The sequence below is a fragment of the Coturnix japonica genome, chromosome 4 (assembly GCF_054131305.1).
Source record: "Coturnix japonica strain WE chromosome 4, WE-NBRP24, whole genome shotgun sequence".
Taxonomy (NCBI): Eukaryota; Metazoa; Chordata; class Aves; order Galliformes; family Phasianidae; genus Coturnix; species Coturnix japonica.
The window spans coordinates 11,904,602-11,923,332 of NC_140666.1; the positions used below are offsets into that span (position 1 = coordinate 11,904,602).

General features: G+C 49.9%; 2 protein-coding genes across 4 annotated transcripts in view; both read right to left on the bottom strand.

Moving 5' to 3' along the window:
• MBNL3 (muscleblind like splicing regulator 3) overlaps positions 1 to 18,731 on the bottom strand; it is an 81,201-nt gene that overhangs the window by 52,208 nt on the left and 10,262 nt on the right. The gene's annotated exons all lie outside the window — the stretch shown is intronic.
• The window catches only part of LOC146760943 (uncharacterized), a 29,528-nt gene continuing 10,822 nt past the window's right edge, over positions 26 to 18,731 (bottom strand). The window contains exons 2-3 of the mRNA XM_085547728.1: positions 4,863 to 5,011; positions 26 to 429 (exon numbers count right to left, since the gene is read on the bottom strand). Coding sequence (XP_085403854.1) covers positions 4,879 to 5,011 — 133 coding nt within the window. The 3' untranslated portion in view covers positions 26 to 429; positions 4,863 to 4,878. The remainder of the gene's footprint in view (positions 430 to 4,862; positions 5,012 to 18,731) is intronic.

Genomic DNA, 18,731 nt, shown 5'->3' on the forward strand with positions numbered 1-18,731 from the left:
GAATTCTGTGCTCTCCGGTTAATGGTTTCAATTATTCTTGCAAAAAGCATATGCTGCTGGCAGCACTTCAGTTTGTGGAATGGTCTCAGTCCTTGGGGGGAAAACTTGTCTTTTTTTTTTCTCCTTCTTTTTCTTGCTTCTCCAAATCACTGCTCACGAGCATCAAAACGAGCAGAAGGATGGCAGGGTTTCCTTTCTTTCCTTCTTTCAATGTTTGCTACATAGTCGGGGGAGGAAAAAACGGCTGAGCAAACTGCGTGCAAACGGGGAGCACAGGACAAAAAAAAGGAGGGTGGATGAGTTGCCGTCAGGGTATATGGACCGCAAGCAACGCCAAATTAAAAAGAAAGGGGGTGAGGGGGCAGAGAGAGGCAGCCCTAGACAGAAATCCAAGCAGCGGTGGCTTCAGGAAAGGCACTTTTCAGCAACCTGCAGGGAAAAGAGAAATAGAATCAGCTCCAACCAGACAATCGCCCCTCTCCAAACTCAGCGTTAAGCAGCAGCCGCACGCGCGGGGCTCCCCAGACGCTGACAGTGCGGCACAGTGCAGTCAGCCATTGTAGATAAAAAGGGCATTTCCCACACGAAGCTGCGCATGGGAGGAGGAAGCAACCAATTAGATCGGCTGTTGCAGCAGAAGCTCTGGGCAGACGCCCAATAAAAGAGATTGTTTCAGATCGATCTCTTCTGGCAGACGTTCATTTTTGTGCCCACTGTACACGCACAACGTCTCGGCCTCAGGCTGTGCCCGGCCCAGGCCCCGGCTGGGTTCGTCTGGGGCCGGGGTAGCTCTGTAAGCACATGCCCTTCCACACACAGCAGCAAAACCCCACTGTGGGGGGCTGCAGGAGCTGTGTTTTTGTCCATTCATCTCCCCCACCTCTTCCGCAGGAGCACGGCAGGAAGAAAGAGCAGCCGTGGTTCCCCGTGCACAAAGCAGAAGGAAGCGCCGCAGCTGAGCCCTCCGCCTGCTCCGAGGTGGGTTTAACCCACTGCCGTGCCGGCGGTGTGACGTGAGGACACGCGGTAGTGCATCTACACACTTGGAGCCTATGGAGTGAAAAGCAAACCTGGCAGGGAAACGCGAGCCGTGCACACAGGGAACAAATTAACCCCTTGTTCACAGCCGCACTTCTCCGTGAGAACGAACACTGCAGCACCTCGTGCTACACAACAAGCAGCTCCCAACGCACCCCATCCCAGGTGCCCTTGAAATCCACTATAACAGCCACCCTTAGGAGTTCCGCTCTAATATCTGATGTACCAACGCTGTACATCAAATATTACTGACTATTGCAAAGGTTTAGGTTGGATCTTAGGAGGAAGTTTTCCACCCAGAGGGTGGTGACGCACTGGAACAGGTTGCCCAAGGAGGCTGTGGATGCCCCATCCCTGCAGGCATTCAAGGCCAGGCTGGATGTGGCTCCGGGCAGCCTGGGCTGCGGGTTGGCCACCCTGCACATAGCAGGGGGTTGGGACTGGATGATCATTGTGGTCCTTTTCAACCCAGGCCACTCCATGATTCTATGATCCCATCTCCTAACCTCCTAAAGCACTGCCATCCACTCTGGCAAGCACTTCGGGAGCACAGCTTTTTGCTCATGTGACAGCTGGCAAGGCTTCAAACTTGTGCAGAAGAGCCTTCAAGGACAAGAATAGGAAGCTTCCACTCTTATTATTGGTGTGTTACTGCAATTACACTGATCGGTAACCGAGACCCTGCTGGAGCAGCCACACAATGCTGAGAGGAAGGCGTGTGGGAAGCTGCTGTCATCGGCTGCAGGGGGTGGGGCAGGGAGCCTGTTTGATTCATGGGCTGTGTTATTTCACACAGAAAACAACATTTGCTAAACCTACACTACAAGTCTGCTCTAGGCTAACTGGAGTCGAGTTGCTAACACAGTGCCCGGATTGTTGAATGCAAGATGGTTGCAATGGTGCAGAAGTTCTGCTAAGCCATGCCTCTGGGAAGACCTCTGCATTCTTGGATATCAGGTGGGGAACAGTGAGATGGGATTTGCTAGACGTGTTTTCAGCTTCAAAGGGAAGTAATAAGAAGCACATCTAACCATGCTCATGTCTTCCGGGATTTTAAGGAAAGGAGATGCTCTCAATCAACTCTGATTTTGTGAAAGGAGCAGATCCATACACAAATCCCATTCACTCATGTCTGGGCTCCCAGTCCAAGCTAGCTCAGCGAGCAGGAAAAGATGTGCAAAAGCCTCCCTGCAGCCAGCTAGGGACAGGCTGGGTGCAGCTCTCCAAAACGAGCTACAACAGGTCAAATATGGGTGGGGATTAGAAGGAATGCTCCCAGGAGCTGCTCTGAGCAGAATGAAGTACAACCATCTTGTGCACGAGGTGCCTACTGCACAGCTTCAGGCTCCAGGGAAAGCAAGGCTCTCAACTTCACACAACCACAGCGCATCGTGCAAGCAGCACAGTTATGACTATCATTTCCATGAGAAATCCTAAAGTCTGTAACAACGCGAGCATTTGTCCTTCTCTCACCCATATACACAGACTTTACAGACACGCATATGCAGTAAGCCAAGCCCTCAAGATGGAAGGCATTAAGCCACAAACACTGAAATGCTCGGATACAGGTGGCATGGCCCATACTGCTCTCTTACAACTCCCAGAAACAAAACTAAGCAGTATTTGATCTGCTGATAGAAGCAAAAAGGAGAGCCCTGCCCCACAGCCTGCAGAAGGGCGTAAGTTTGCTCAGTGGTCAGGAGCAGATACAAGGCCAGCATCATCACAGAGCCTCACACGGGTGCTCCCACACTGGGGGAGCTAACCAAGATGTTATAGTGCCAGTGCATCTTCACTACCTGCTTGACAAGCAGCAGAGCATCCCTTGGCACACACTGCCCAAATCCCTCATTACACACACAGAAGGCTTAAGCACTGCATCACCCCAAGCACAGTGACTGCAGGGAGGACAGCTGGAGCCGTACTTGAGTGCTTTGCTGAATCAGATGAAATGCCTCTGGTTCCCAGGTTTATTGAGGCCGGGAGAGCAGCAAGCACAGACAGAAGTCATCATGTTCAGGCTTACGTGATTGCAGCCCAGAGGAACACGAGCGAGGATTTTCTGCGAGTCAACAAATACAGTTCTGTCAATGTTTGGATTGTTGCAAATTCCCTCTTCATGCGGCCACAGGGAAAGCCTAAAATGTGTGCTTTCTGGGCTGACATCACACAGAGCTCATGTGCTGCAGTCAGACTCCCTGCAGACAGCCAGAAGATAAAAACAGTTGACAGAAACCCACCCCGACACTGAAGTTTCACTTCTCCCCCTTTCAGCTCCTGGCTGCAAACAATCAGCTGCTCTCACTGTGATGCATCCTTACAGCTCTGTGCGTTGCCCTTCTTGGGAACCGGCCTTTCATTCACTTTGTTCTCCTGCTTGTTTCAAACGGGAGGAATAAAAGCATCCACGCCAAAACCGACATCTAACGAGGTTACAAAGCAGTCCCACAAAACACAGGTTTCGTTAGCTTGCAGCAAATACAACAAAGGCAAGGTGCTGCCTTTTGAACCCTGCCCAGCGAGCCAGGCCCGCTGCACAGCTCAGCTCTGCGTGACCAGATGGGCCAATTGAGCTGCAACTGCAGCATCAAAGCTGCAAAAAAGCAGTAGAAGAGAGAAAAGGCTGCGGGTTTATACCTTTAAGAAACAATGAGGCTCAAGCCCCTGCTCCAGGGCCGCTCGCTGGGCCAAGCACTAATTGCCTGAAATGCAGCAGGACGGGGGCTTGCCCCTTATGTCAGAGCCAGCCCTGCAGCTAAGGAAAGGAACGGGGACAAGAGCAGAGTGACAAGTGAAGGGCACACGGGTGTTTGCTGCCCGCGGGACTGAGATGCCCCTGCTGCTGGAGGTAACGTGAGGACAAACGTCTTGGCGCGGTGGTTGGATGCCTCTTGCTTGCTTGAAACCGATCTCTTGCACTGACACCCCCCGCGGATGGCAGCTCCCGAGCATGCTTCCTGACAGCCAAGTTCAGAGATGGTAATTTGTGTGACAGGGTGGATTCGAGCAGCTCCCACGTGTAAATGATGCTATTTCAAGAGTTGAGGTTTTTTTCCTTTTTTTTTTTTTTTTTAAAAAATTTTTCCCCTCCAGAGAGAAAAAGAAAAAAGTGACTCAGTAAAAGCAGCAAGGTATGCTGCTATATTTACTGCTCCTCAACTATTTCCAGGTCGTGGCTGCTCAGATGAGAGGCAGAAGTGCTTTCATCCTAACTGACAGCACTGCTGAGGCAGAAGGGAAGATACTTCCCTTCACCTGCAGACAGTGAGGGGGCACTGGGCTTTCTCAAGGCCAAGCTCCATCTTTCTGTTGCACCCAAATGGGTGCAGAACAACTTAGTGCATGTACCGCCCCTTTCATGACATGCCAGGATGTGAAGCCGCTCATTCACAGACAGAAGCAAGATGGTTACAGTAACAGAAATAAACAGCTTCCAAATAAACGCTGTGTTCCTGGAAATACTGTAAGGCAAAGAGAAACGGGAACAATAAAAACAGCGCATTGAACTATTTTGTTCTGAAAGGGAAACAAAAGCCTTTAGAGCACTACAACAATCCAACAGCATTTTCACATCCCCGTGGAAAGCAAAGCCAGAGCATCTTCCCCAGTTGTTTCTCCTCCACTTTCACAGCAGAAATAAAGAAGGACATGGGAAGCTTCATCCTTGCTCTTCAAAGGTGCCAAAGAGCCAGCAACAGGATTCTGCCAGAGGGTGCCGTGCTGGTACATGTATTGGCAGTGAGGCACAGGAAAAGGAAAAGCGCTTCTGCAGGGAGCTTTCACAGCCAGTGAGGGGAAAGCAAGCATCTTCAGCCAGGACCTACCGAGCCACGGTGACATTCACTCCACTGTGTGACATTCGAGAAGCTCATTTGGGGCCCCAGGAGCATGTGGCAAGTCAGGTACTGCCATGACTGCATCACAGAGCAGCTCTGCTGGGCTTACGAGTGGTTCAGAAGCGAAGCTGGCACGGCTGTAAACAGCAAAAGAAACCACAAAAATAACCCTCATGAGATCAATACACGGATCCTCCGCTGCCGAAGTCCAGAACAGCGAGGCTCTTACCCTGCATCACACAAAAACCTCTCAAATGGCTGCAGACTCAAATTCCTGTGGCAGTGCCAGCAGTGTGTAGGCAGCGGGCACACGCTGCGTGCTTGGAACAGAGGGAGCTGCGCACACTGCGGCCTCCCAGCAGCTCTTTCTCCTTGCCCGTGCACTTACTGCTGCAGGATCCAAGCTGAAGAAGGCCAATGAATTTCCTACCACCTGCGAGAGGTATTTCTTTGCTCTCAGATTAGAAAATATTCTATTTATTTATTTATTTATTTTGCTCTGGCCCTTATACTAAAGCAAACACTTTGGGAACTTGGTAGGCATTTTGAATATTTCCTTTGTGAACAGTCTGTACCTGGACACTTTCTCCCTCGGGGAACAGTTTACTTAATGTGAGGTAGACCTTTACAGCAGGAAAGAAGCAAGGCCTTTGTTCTCCTACCAGATGAACAGAAAAACAGCCCATTCTCTACCACAGCCATGCCTGGAAAGTTTCTGTTTGAGATCTAACTGCGGCTGTTGAGGGCCATGAATCACCGAGGATCACACTGCACGCCCAAGAGTCCAACTTCAGCCCCGACCGCTCTCTGTTCAGAAAGGACAAACCCAGAAACCACACACAAATAAAACACCCCCAGCGCTGCTGCAATGGAAAAGCATTACTGACAGGATGCAAACCAGCTACAGAAGTGGCTGCGTGCAAGAGCCGGATGTTTGGGCATGCAAATACCACACATCTCTGTGCTCAAGAAGCCACTGTCACTCATTTCTCCTTCCCCCACTCACTCACGCCTCTGGCTTAGAGTCACTTTACAGAGTGTGGGTTACTGGTCACGACCTCTATGGAAAGAGCAGCACAAACTGAATTCTTGGTGGCTGAGGATGCACGTACTGCAGCCCACACTGCAGAAAGCTTGCCAAGAAGCACCTTGCTAAAGCTGCTGGATCTACAGCACCCCAGAAGGCAGATGCAGTGCTCTGCAGGGACAGCAGTGTGGTGTGCTGCTCTCCTTGAGAAATGGACTGCCCACCATCCACCTCTGCAAGCACTGCTCTGTTCATAATGGCACTGGCATGACCTAGACTGACCTGGGCACTTCCCTTACCTGGAGAAGTGGCAGGTGTGGAGTCAGAAAGCCAAAGCAAACAACAGATAATGGGGAACTGTGAGGGAAGGAAACCTTCCAGTGCAAACAAAACAAACAAACACACACTGGGTGAGCTTTACCCTCCCTCCATTATAAACATGCCAGTTCTCCACATTTACACCTTGCAGCAAGCAACTACAGGAAAAAAAAGAGCCATATCTAATGAAATATTTGGGGGGGGAAAAAAAGTCCATTTCTGAAATCCACCATTCTTCACTGTGGTCCATGGTGCTGCTGTTCCCTCAGCTCCCTGAAATCTTCACAGTCTGCTTTTCTCCATCACCAACCTCCTGTCCAGCAACGTGCAAAGAACACCTCTCCCCTTCGCTCCTGTGGAACTGGCTCTTCTCCAGAACCAGAGCCAGTTCCAAAGGCAAAAGGCTGACAGCTATTTGCCACTATCTGCCATAGAATTCTAAGCCAAAAACTTGCTACAGGAGTACTATAATTTAAGGAGCTTTTCTGTCTATTTGTTTGTCTCTGAGCAAAGTCAGTAAGCTACAAGTGCTGGACCCCTATACTGGCCCAGCAGAATGAATACCTTCCCATTCTCCTTCGGCTTTCTGCTAGGAGTGATGGAGACCTCCAGCAGACCCTGCCCATGGGTGTTCTGAGCACATCTCTCCCCAGCCACAGACACACAGAGAAGGAACCCACTTGTCACATCTCTTCTGGCCTCACACATGGAGCAGCTCCCTAGGTAGGAGGCCAGAGAGCACGTTGGAGCACAGCGGTTAACTCAAAGGCAGCGTTTTCTCTGTGGTTCAGAAGCAGCTTCGATGCTTCTGTGAACCAGTGCTAAAATCCCCTCCAATGCCAGCACCACTACGGAGGGTTAGGACCACAATTACACCAGCTGCAAACACTCACAAAAAAAAAAGGGGGAAAAAAACCACTGGCAGGGATCTCTAGAGGTCAGCTAATCCACAGCCCTGCTCAAAGCACAGCCAGCTTCAGAGGTGCACGCTTCCATCTCCAAGCACAAAGAGAGATGTCTGGCACAAAGAGAGCTCAATTGAGTCAAACAGATTTACAGAGGAGACAGGAAAGGCCAAGGCTCATTAAGGCTTGTTCCCCACCACGTAATCATAAGAAATAGGATCAAGCAGATGTATCCCACAATCTACCTGATTATCCTGCTCAGTGCTCAAGAAACCCCCAAGGTCCCTGACAATCAACCAAGTGTCCACGCATTTGGGCAGGCCAATGGGGACAGAGCCAGCGGCGAGGAATCCCGTCACTGACCTGCCCTTTGCAGGATGATGCTGGCAACACTGACGATCAGCCTTTCGTAAGCTACAAGCACAGCCCGAGCCCTTGAGTTAATGTGGACCATGAAGCTGCAGACTGAGCGCAGTATGAGGTCAGGTCAGCCATTCAGTGATGCACAGAAGACCAAGGACTCTGGAAAGGCATCCCCAGGCTAAGAACTGGATGCAGGCTGCAGTGCCCATCCTGCACACCGAGGCGTGATGGGGCTCTGAGGAGGAAGGTGAAACCTGCTCATAAGGAGCTAAAGAGAAACGCTGCAGGCTCAGAACAGCTGTGGCTACAGGGAGCCCTGGACTTCTTAATCATGCTCCAGGAGATTTCTTCTCCAGCACCGCCTCCAGAGCAAGTAACGAGGCATTTTCCTTTCAGGTCTCACAGTCCATCTTTTCAAAGTACACCTCTGCCCATGCACACAAACACACTGTAGGTTCACAAGTTAACATTAGCTGCCCAGCCAGGTGAAAACTGGCCTGCAGAAAGAGGAAGCAGCCACTTGGACAGTAGTTTGAATTCTCTCAGCCGGAGGAACTCACAGAAAACAGAAATAGTTTTTCTTTCAACATTCTTTGTATTGAGTGCTTGGATAAACCATAAGCAACTTGGCAGCGCACCAGTTTGGTACAAACACAGAGCACCAGAACACAATGCAGTCATCACAAAGCCATCACTTTAGGCCAGACAGTAATTTTCCCCTTTGCACAGGGCAGGCCTCCAAAGCCTTTATGCTACTACATTCAAATCCATCTGAATTACACGATGTGTTACAAAATGAGGAGTCATGCACAGCAATGAAAGCACCTACCACATCAGGGCTACACAGAAGGGCACAATGCATACAAAGGCACCGAAGAATCGTTTGTGAAATGACTTCAGACCTGGGGAAAAGGTAGCCTTGATTTATTCCTCAACTCAGCCCTGCAACAGCATCCTCTGGTTGCAAATCAAATATGAGATGACTGAAAGAGATGGGAATTGTCAACAAAAGCATCTAGGATATTTAGGGCAATTTCTTTCAGCATTAAAAAAAAAGGCAGGAAATCAGGAAAAGCAAACATACCAATAACTGAGAGCTCATTTTCCATTCCAAACACCAGAAAACCCAGGGCTGCCCAGCCTCAATCCCCAAAGGCACTGCTCTCACAAAGGCAGATCCCATAGGCTACTACTACACAGGACAGATGCTCCAGTCTGCAGATGTCAGACTCTGGAGACAGGGGCTCAAATCCTGCCTCAGCTGTGGGCACCACCAGTGACACTGAACAAGCTGCTCAGTCCCCTCCGCAAGTGGGACCACTCTCCTGGTGAATCTTGGCTGATAAAACCCAAGAATGGCAGCCAGGCATTACAAAACATCTATGGTGGAGGCTGTATAAGCACTACATGATGCGACCTCTTGGACCACACAGTCACTACAGCATGAAACAGGATACAGAAAGGGAGGAGGGGAGCATGCACATACACATACATCTGCCCCACTACCCCAGCAGGCTGCAACAGGATGAAAGGCATGTCCAACAGCTCCAGTCCTGCTTGCACAGCAATAAACACCCTGCCAGCACAGAAGCACTGCTGTAGAACACGGGTGAGAGGAGGGTGGGAACAGCAGAGCCAGAAGGCACCTAGAAGGATTAAGAGCCTATTTTGGAAGTACTTCTAACAGCCAGTACCACCTGCCTGGTGAGGGTCCAGGGGCTGTGTGCCTGGTGTGCCCATGAGACAGAGAGGGGTTGGGGATCTGCACACAGAGAAGCCCACAGAGCTAAGCTCTGAAAGAAAGAGGCACGAAAAAGACAAAGTCACCCTTAAGGCACTTCCCAAGCTGCTTAAAATTAGTGCGTTGGCCTCTCCCGCCTCCCACACCCCCCAGAATCTATTATTCATTGCCCTTCATCTCATTGCCAGGTAGGTGAATCAACTCTGCAGTGACTGAACATCCTCCATTCCCCCTAAGATGTCTGAGTCACGGACATCAACACAAGGCCTGAGATCTTCAATCATCTCCCCACCTTCTCGTACGTGTGTAACACAACAACCTTCAACTTCTCCCCCATGGAAGGCCTTAGAGACAGGAATTACTTTTGATTTCTCTCCTATTGCTTGTGGTGGTGTTTTTCTTCCAGAAAACATCTGGCTTAATGCAAAACCACTGGATCAAACCAGGGGGCTGAGAAGGCAGGCTCACATAGCTCATATCTCATACCCATAGCTCACATCTAGATGAACAGTGCCTTCTACATGCGTATTATCCTTCTTGCCAGAACCCTGCGGCCCCAAACATACAAGCACCCACCTCTGCTTGGTTGGGAACCTGCCAAAGCTGACTTGAAAATCAGCAGACAAAAGCAAAACAGGGATATACACCCCCAGATCCAGAACGAGCTCTCGGAACCACCAGTGCACTTAATTCTTTCCCCTAGGGGAAGGAGCTTGGATGATGGCAGAGGAAAGAAGGGATAGATGGCAAGTGGAGTCTTTGTTTTAATTGGCTGCTGTTAAGAACATTAGAAGGATGTTTGAAGGAGAATGATTACAGGCAGAGTGCAGAGGAGGTAATCAAAGGTGTCCAACAAACTGAATTTATGATGTGGCTTAGCAGCCTGTCACCTGGCTATCATTCCTGCGTACATGCACACACATAAGCCCCAACATATATTTAGCTCGGGAGGTCTGAAAAAAAATGTCTCTTCTTGCAAGCCCAGCTAACAGCCACTTTGCTCCTTACAACATTGCAGAAGCTACGTATTTCCAACCGAGGAGGCGAGCCAGTTCACATCTAACGGATAAAAACTGTTTTAAGCTCTTCTAAATGTGAAGACAACTTTGTTTACGAAATACATACAAGGGAACATATGCATCCAGCACCAACCCAGCAGCGGAAAATTGGCTCCCTACAATTCCCTGTGATATAGATTCATTTTTTCCAGAGGAAGTCTAACGGTCTTGTTTGTTTTCACCACTAACAGAGGAGTTCAATGAAATTTTCTATTGGGAAAGTCTAATAAGGTCAGAACAACAGAACTGAGCGACTAGGAAGGAATGAATAGCCTTGGCATTTATTTTTAGAATAAGGATAAAGGTGGAGCCCTGTGAGAGGCAAGGGATGGGCCTGCTTTGGCACACATGGCCAGGCTGGAACACTTTGTCCTGTGAGACTGGGGGGGTGTCGAGTTTATTTTTGCAGCAGCAAATCCCTCAGTGAAATCAGCAACAAGAAAGCAGAAAGGTCCAATTTGGAGAAGCAGCAACAGCCCCAGGGATCAGTTGCAGCTCTCGGCCACGTGAGCAGGAAACACTCACCTCCCCCCCGAACGATGTTTCCTTTTCTTTGCTGCAAAAATGAGCACTTTCAGTAGCCCTGGTGAACTGAGGATCTCTCTACTGCTGCACATGAAGGGGAAGCAGAGTTACAGCAGGATGAGCACTGTGGAGGAAAGCAAGAGCAAGAACAGCACGGCATGGCAGAGCACAGGTAACACTGCAAACAGAGCAGCCAGCAGCACGGCAGGAGCAGGACTCAGCCCATCTCCAAGTGATCACCGTCCTTGGAGGTGTTCAAGACCAGGTTGGACGGGGCCCTGGGCAACCTGATCTAGTAAATGTGTATGTTTGGTGGCCCTGCTAGGCAGGGGGGTTGGAACTACATGATCCTTGAGGTCCCTTCCAACCCGGGTCATTCTGTGATTCTGTGAAGTGCCAGGGCTGCATGGCAGAAGGCAGCGAGATCGCCTCAGGGAGGGACAAGATGGGCCAGGAGGAGACAAAACGAGAAGGAAGGAACACAGCTACATTAAAAAAAGAAAAAAACCCACCAAAAAAAAACACAACAAAACAGGTGGAGCGGGAAGTGACTTGACTGGGATAAACAGGTAAGAAGGAAAAAGGGTGCATTCAAGAGCAAGCAGGCCGTGGTCTGTTTCCTGGCACTGGCTAATCTGATTGGCATGGAGATACAAGAAACAGAGGCTTAAATAGCTCATGGGAGCAGATCCTCGGCTGGGGAGGGCCATCAGCACTCGGCAATTAACTCCGTCACCGGCTCAGCCCTGTGCGGCACACGGCTATTGAGCGCGGCGCTGCCCCTGCACCAAAAGCAGGGACTTGACCCCGCCGAGCACAACCAATGCAGAACAAAAGAGAACAAGATTAAGCGCCTTTGTAAGGGTTAACAGACAATAGAGAACAAGCTGTTCCATGCATTCAGGTCAGGAAAAACAGGACTGGGACTTGACACAGACGCGGCGCACGCATCGCTGCCGCCCCGCCAGGCTCATGCTGAGGCCCCACTTAACCCCAACCCCTCCGCATCAGGACCACCCCACCCGCGCTCCCTCGGAGCGGGATGCTCTTTTCCTTGCGGCAAAACCCGTATCCTCAAATCTCCCTCTTCTCCCCTATGGGACAGCACGGCTCAGAGCACCGCTGAGGAAGCGAGCAGACATGGAGGGACGGCCCTCCCTTCCCATGGAGCCCAGCCAAGGACGAGCAGCCAGCAGCCACCCACTGCCACCCAAGAGCAACAGCAAAGCAGACATGCTCTATCTCCCAGCCCCATACTCTCCCAGCCTCCCTCTATTTTTAACTCGGAGGATCTCCTGAGCCCGCTGTGGTTTGCCTGCTGAGTTTTCCCCAACCAGCTGCTCACTTGCTCCTCATCCAGTCTCCCCTGCACTTGTATGAGCTCCACGCACCCGCAGCATCCTCTGGCAAGGACCTCAGAGCCCCACATGAGGGAGGAAGATAAGCTCCCTTGGAGCCTTTGGCCAAGATCCCGCTCAGATCTCCCTGCCCCCAACACTTCTATATGCTGCAGACCGAGCATCAGTCTCCTCTCAGACACTTCTTTTTAGGGACTCCCAGTGTCAGCAGTAAGTTAAAGATTTATGTGCAGCTTATTTCTCCCTCAAAGGGGAGGGTCAGAGTGACAGAGCAATTGCGGGATGAAATGTCGCAATTCCCAACCAACCTTTTGCAGGAGCCTCATTTTCAACCCTTGCAATTAAATACATATATATATTTATATATAATATATATATATTAGTGGTGACCTTGACTATAAGACCCACAATTTAAGCAGCCCGCATTCAGGCTCTGTTAACAAAGCAGCCCTTCTTGTGGGCTGCAGCACAAGATCGAGTTACCTCTGCCCAACAACGCCAGGTAGAAATGTTACAGACCTTTACATAAGGGCTCCAGGAGGGCTGCTCTCACCCTGCTGCTCACTGAGCAGGTTAAGCTCCAGCCTTGCAGTCCGCAGGTAAGGCAGGGCTTGCAATTAAGCAACACTGAGCACAATCACAAGGCATTTCCAAGGGACTGATGAGCAGCTGGGCGGGGTTACATTACAATCCATTAACCTAATCGGCATTTAAACCTCAAGAACTAACCAGCAGAGGCTGCCACCAGGATTAGAAAACAAAGTGAGAGCGTACTGTTAAAACATGCATCTTCTAAGGCTCCGGAGAGCTTCACAGCTACATCTTCACAGCTAATCACATCACAGGCACAGGTTAGGAATAAACGCCCAGGGCTAACAAGGAAGTTCATTCATCTGATCTAGCACAGAAGTGCTTTCCCCTCCATCTCATGGCAATGTTACCTTTGGAAGAGCAGAGCCCACAGTAAGCACCAGGTGATCCCTTTAGGATTTAGGGCAAATATATTTGGGGAATGGGAACTGTGGTGCTTCCTACATGCTTTGTAGCATCAGAAAACAAAGGTTTTAGTTGCTAGTTTCATATATTTCCCACACTTCATTTCTGCCCCATCAGGGCCTCTGCTCACCCTCATTTTGCCTGGATCTTGGTTCTTCCAGCACCCTCTAAATATCATTCCCTTAACACCTGATTTAATATTGCAACCCCTTTGATTACACACAACGGAGGTTTTATTGGAAATCTGATTATTATTTGAAAGTCTGAGCATTTCATCCCAGCCTCTGAATTGATCTATTGACGGCTTTCAACTCTCCCATTTTAATGTAACACTTTATACCCATAATAATTACATTTCCCATGATCAATACTAACAAACACCATCTCTGGCCCTCTCCTGATATCCCCCCAAAACAGCCCGTGGAGACCCTACTCCGACAGAACTCACAAGACAAGATTTGCTATTGAAGAGGGACTGTTATGGCCCCGATCTTGTCAGCAGGTGAGAAAAAACTCACAAAAAGCAGCAGTACTGAGTAAGCAGTGAGATCTGCAAGCAATGCTACCTGCAGAGCTCGGCGAAATGCCGATGCTGTTGAGCAGGGCAGGGACTGCCAGCCCACGTGGAGCTGAGCAGGCGCAGAGCCCAGGCTGGTGGCAGCACAGAGACTGGCCGGGCCCCAGGGCACACTGAGCATGCAGCCAGCACGGGGTCCATCTGTCCCAGCTCAGCTGGAGAGGGACCAGGCTCTGATGTGGGGAGCCACCACAGATAGGCTCTGCAGGAACGCCTGCCCACTCAGAATAGCAGGTGAGCTGTACTTGGCTGGGTTCAGAATTGTATACAAGAACCAGAGCACGGGAAATGCTTACAGGGAGGTCAGGGGTAAAAAAAATAGCAACAAAACCCTTTACCAGTGCCTATCACCTGCCAGGTAATGTGCACATGCCTGTGCCAGCCTGCAGATAGAGATCCCTCCGCTTACTTCACCACAGCACAGCCTGCAAAGCAAAGCACTTCTCTGAGATGCAGAGCTGCCCCAGGGCCAGGGCTCTGCAGGACACAGCTCTCCTTCCCACAGCCAGGCAGGACCCAGCAGCCCAGCCCTGGGGTAGTACCAAAGGGTTGGACAGCCCAAGCCCATCTACGCCTCCTGAGCTGCAGATGCCTGGATTTGCAAGTAAAACTACATTTTCATAGAGGAATAAAGCCATCGCCCTCCTTCACACTGATATTTTCCTACCAATCCTTCTCATTACTGCTTTGCGTGCCTGCAGTACAGCAGGTCTCTTGTTAGCAGACACAAACCGCACAGGCTAATTAAGGAAGATGCCCATCATGCTGCCTTCACATCCAGCCACTGCCAGCCCTGCAGAAGGGAACTGCTAAGGGCACTGAGAGCTCAGCTTGGGCAGGAGGACAGCACCGAGTTTCCTTCTCCAGACCACAGGACATGGAGCTGAAAGCACTTCGGGGGGGGGGGGGGGGGTCAGTGCCCCTCCTACTCTGCAATGCATTTGTGTTTCTATGTTGGAAATGGTATAAAAAGATGCATCCCCAATGCTGCATGAAGCGAGAATATTTGTCCCTGAATAATTTCTCTAGTATATTAAGCACAAGTCATTCTTATGCAAACGCTGCCCTGTACAGCTGCCAAGGTCAGCAAGACCTTGCTTTATTTGCTGCATAAGGGCTGGCTGCGCAACTTTTCCTTATACATATTTTTCCATGCGTTTTCTTGTCTTAGATTTCCCTCCTGGTAGTGCCCATGCATCTTGCTGTCTGCTCAGCAGGTCACGCCACCGTCTCTGGCTGCTGATAATGAGTACCCAATATCCAATCCTCCAGTGCAGCCAGAATTCCAGCAAACTCTTTCTTACAGTATGTTTAATTCAAAGGCACCGAGGACAATATTGAATAACCATTTTCAAGGAAAACACGCTCCGCAGCTTTTGCTAACAACATCAATATGTTTCTATTTTCAGAGGGTCTTGACCCGCCATCCACTCACACAGCCATCACTGTTCACATTCTCATATCTACATACAGATGATTTTTTGTGCAAGGATCGCATTCAACCGAGCGGCACCGCCCACAAACACAAGCTCTGGATTACAGTATCAGTAAGTATAGGTTTCGGTAAGCAGCCAAGTACGTGCACTTGCTGAACAGCTTGGAACTAAATAGATGCTGTGGTCTGAAAACAACCTCGGCTTTTTAAAGGCAGGCACATCCTTCTGGAGAGCTGCCAATGGTTATACCCAGACCTAGGGCCTTTTCCCCTACCCCAAATGCATGTTAAGGTACCAGTTTGCTAAATGCTGAGATGCCATTTAGGAAACAACTTACACAATGTAGAAACATAGTATTTCAAGACAGTAGAGCCTCACAGTAGTACAGAGGATTCAAACTACAACAAACATTAATCTGAGCAGCCCATCTTCAAAAGGACTGAGTTCAGCAGTTGGGTATGAGTTCCCAAAGAGCCCACCCTGTCTGAGAAGCACATGGCCCTGCCCCAGTGTTCCAGGCTAAACCCAAACCAACCGGGAGACAGAAAACAAAAGCACCCACCACCTCCCCGTCCTACCAGGAACAGCACAGCCCCTACTGCAGGGCTTCTTTATTCCCACTGGGTTACTGCGAGCTGCACCTCTCCACAACCCATCTCCAACATCAGCACTCAGTATCGAGCTCTTGCTTATCAGCCTGTGACGCAAACAGGTTAGCAGCCTGAGAGATGTGCTTGGCTAAGAACAGGAAGCCAAGGACTCAAGACGAGGGCTCCCACATCCTTCCTCCAGCCCCAAAACCAAGAGCTGCCTGGGGCCATCTCACTCATCCCTCCATCACTGCATGAACTCCATACACAGGGGGCAGTTACTGACACCAAAGTCACATAATCCTGGGTGTTACCCTGGGGTGGGTGCAACCCCCCTCCCCTTTCATTCTGCAGCAGACTGATCTTGGTAGGGGCCCACAGCCATTGCTGTAACAAATCATCATTCAAGCTTAACACACACACAGGTGCCAGAAGTTTCTCAGAGAGCAGCAGCATTATAATGAGGCAGTACACAGGGGTTAAGAAGCACTGCTGAAAAGGGAATGCAAACATATGGACTTTAGGCACTGAGCAAGCACGCTGCCATACATGCAGCTCAAAAGGTTAGCAACGCTTATGAGCAAGAACTGTCTGGCTGAATGCACTGCCTTTGTTAAACCGAGAACGGCTACATGATAGAGTGGGCTAATTAACTGTGTTTTACTTTGGGGGACCCGAGTTTAAATCCTGGCCCTTGTCACAGCTGAAAATGAATTTACGGACTACAATGAGAGCCAGGATCATTTATTTTCCACAAAATCTTAACAATTGCTGGTCTCCTGACAGAGAGGCCCAGAACTCTGGGCAACACTATCAGCGCTTGCACTGTTATCTCCCCAAGTGTAGGAGTTATTAACGGACTGATGTGAACAGCCACAACAACAACCAGTGCTGCCTGGCTGGACTCGAGGCCTGAATGCAAGGAGCACCTCCAAGAAACACGGCGGGCACTTCACAGTGCTACGGCTACAGAGAAGGGAGCAACATGTGGCAGGATTTACATTGACACCTTCATACCATTCACATTAGCCCTGAATTCAGAGGGGTCTAAGGCAGCTCTGGTGCAACTCTGCTTACTTCACGGGAAAACCACCAGGGCAGAGCTGGTCCAAAGTGGCTGAGGGCAATTTCCCCACTTCCTCCTCACTGAAGGCAACTCAGGGCTGGGAGGGAAGTCAGTACTTCCCCCATCAAGTAATTCTCTACTTTTATCTTGCTTAGAAAAGGTTTTCATTTAGAAACTCCAACTCCTCCTTCAGGGAAAAACGAAGCACCCCTTTCCTTTCACATTTTTACTACATCAGTTTTCACCTAACCAAACTGGGCATTTTTCCACTGACAGAAATAATCATGGTAAAGTCAGAACAGCGGAGCAGTCCTAGAATGCTTCCAAGCAAATAAATAAGCACAAGTACCTGGAGAGCTGCACTGAGACTGTGCTGCTGTCCCCAAGGAGAAAATCCAAGCCCTCCTTTGGATCCAGGCTAGAGGCCAGCCCAGCCACAGCTGTTTGAGGTGGGAAGCTGACAGCAGCTCGCTGTGATGCAGACTGCCTCCTCCTTGCAAGGCTGGCAGCAGAATGCAAACATCCCTAGATATACTAAGCAAAGCTCACCCCAGGCTCACCATCTCCTCCTAGGGAAACAGCAGGAAGACACTGACTGCATTCTGGTTGCAGCAGCAGTGGCATCAAGCTCCTTCATTGTGTTTGTAGTATGTCACTTGGCCTCCCTGCGACTCAGTTCACCCATCTCAAATAATGGCAGTCCTCTGTGCCTTTCAGAGAGCAGAACATTCAGGATGTGCGAAGCCACTAGTGGCAGTGAACCACAGTTTTGGAAACAACGTGAAGCACAAGGGTTATTGCTTCAGAAGTGCAATTGTTCTCTTCTTTCCCCCTCTCTTAGCAAAGAAACAGTCTCCAGCATCCTGTGCAGCCAGCACAACTGAAGGTAGGCAGAAAGACGCAGGGGTCATAAGGAACACAGAAATATTTTCTGAAGCAGCCTCTGGCACACAGTGTTCAGCAATGCCACATCTTTCAGCGGCAGCAAGCAAAAGACCCAGGCATTTAACCCTTTGGTACAACAAAGCAAGGGGTGGGCGCTGTCTTCACAACAGGGCTTTACAGCAAGCCAAAGGTTTGCGTGGAAGGCTTTCCTTGAATGGTACAAGGTAGAAGCTGAAGCCAGGCTTCTATCTAATGAGTCACAGGCTTGGGAGAGAAGGGATGAATCCAAAGACCACTGCAAAGCAGAGAAGGAGAGAGCAGCAGCCACAGTGCTCTGCAGGCTGACAGCTCCCTGCTCACAGGGTGAGAGCTCCAAGGCCAAGCCAAATTCCGCAAGTAAGGGCCACGCATCACCCCCTGCCATTATCTTTAAATCCTCTTTACTCTGCGGAGCTGTTCTGCACCCTCCTTTGCTTTTAATCAGGCCTGACCTACAGATGTCAGTCTCATTTCGGCTAAGTCAACACAACTGCCACATCTAGGATGCTGTTACAGGAAAAACCTCACTTACGCTTTTGGCTGGATTCCAGAGTCTACTTCTTGGTCTAGACCTGACCTCGTTCCTTTTCTTCAAGCCTAATCCTTTACCTTAAGGGCAAAGCAAACGCACAGGGACTCCAACACGGGCCTGTCTGCACCCCATCCCCCTGCAGAGCCATGAGACTCTTGATCACTCTGTACAAACACCAGAGTTTATTGACAAAAGCCTCCCTTAGAACCGCAGGTTCTTTAGAAGCACACGTGTATTCAAGAGCTAGAAAGCAAATGTGAAACACTGGCTTCATATTCTGCAAGCCAAATCCCCACCCCAGTGCTTGCACAAGACACAAACCTTCAATGAACAAACACCAGCTTTTCCTCAGATGGAGTCCCGGCCTCACATCAAAACAAAAGTTAGGCCTAAGCCATCATCCACTGTCACCTAAGGGTCAGTCATCCTACAGCAAAGAGA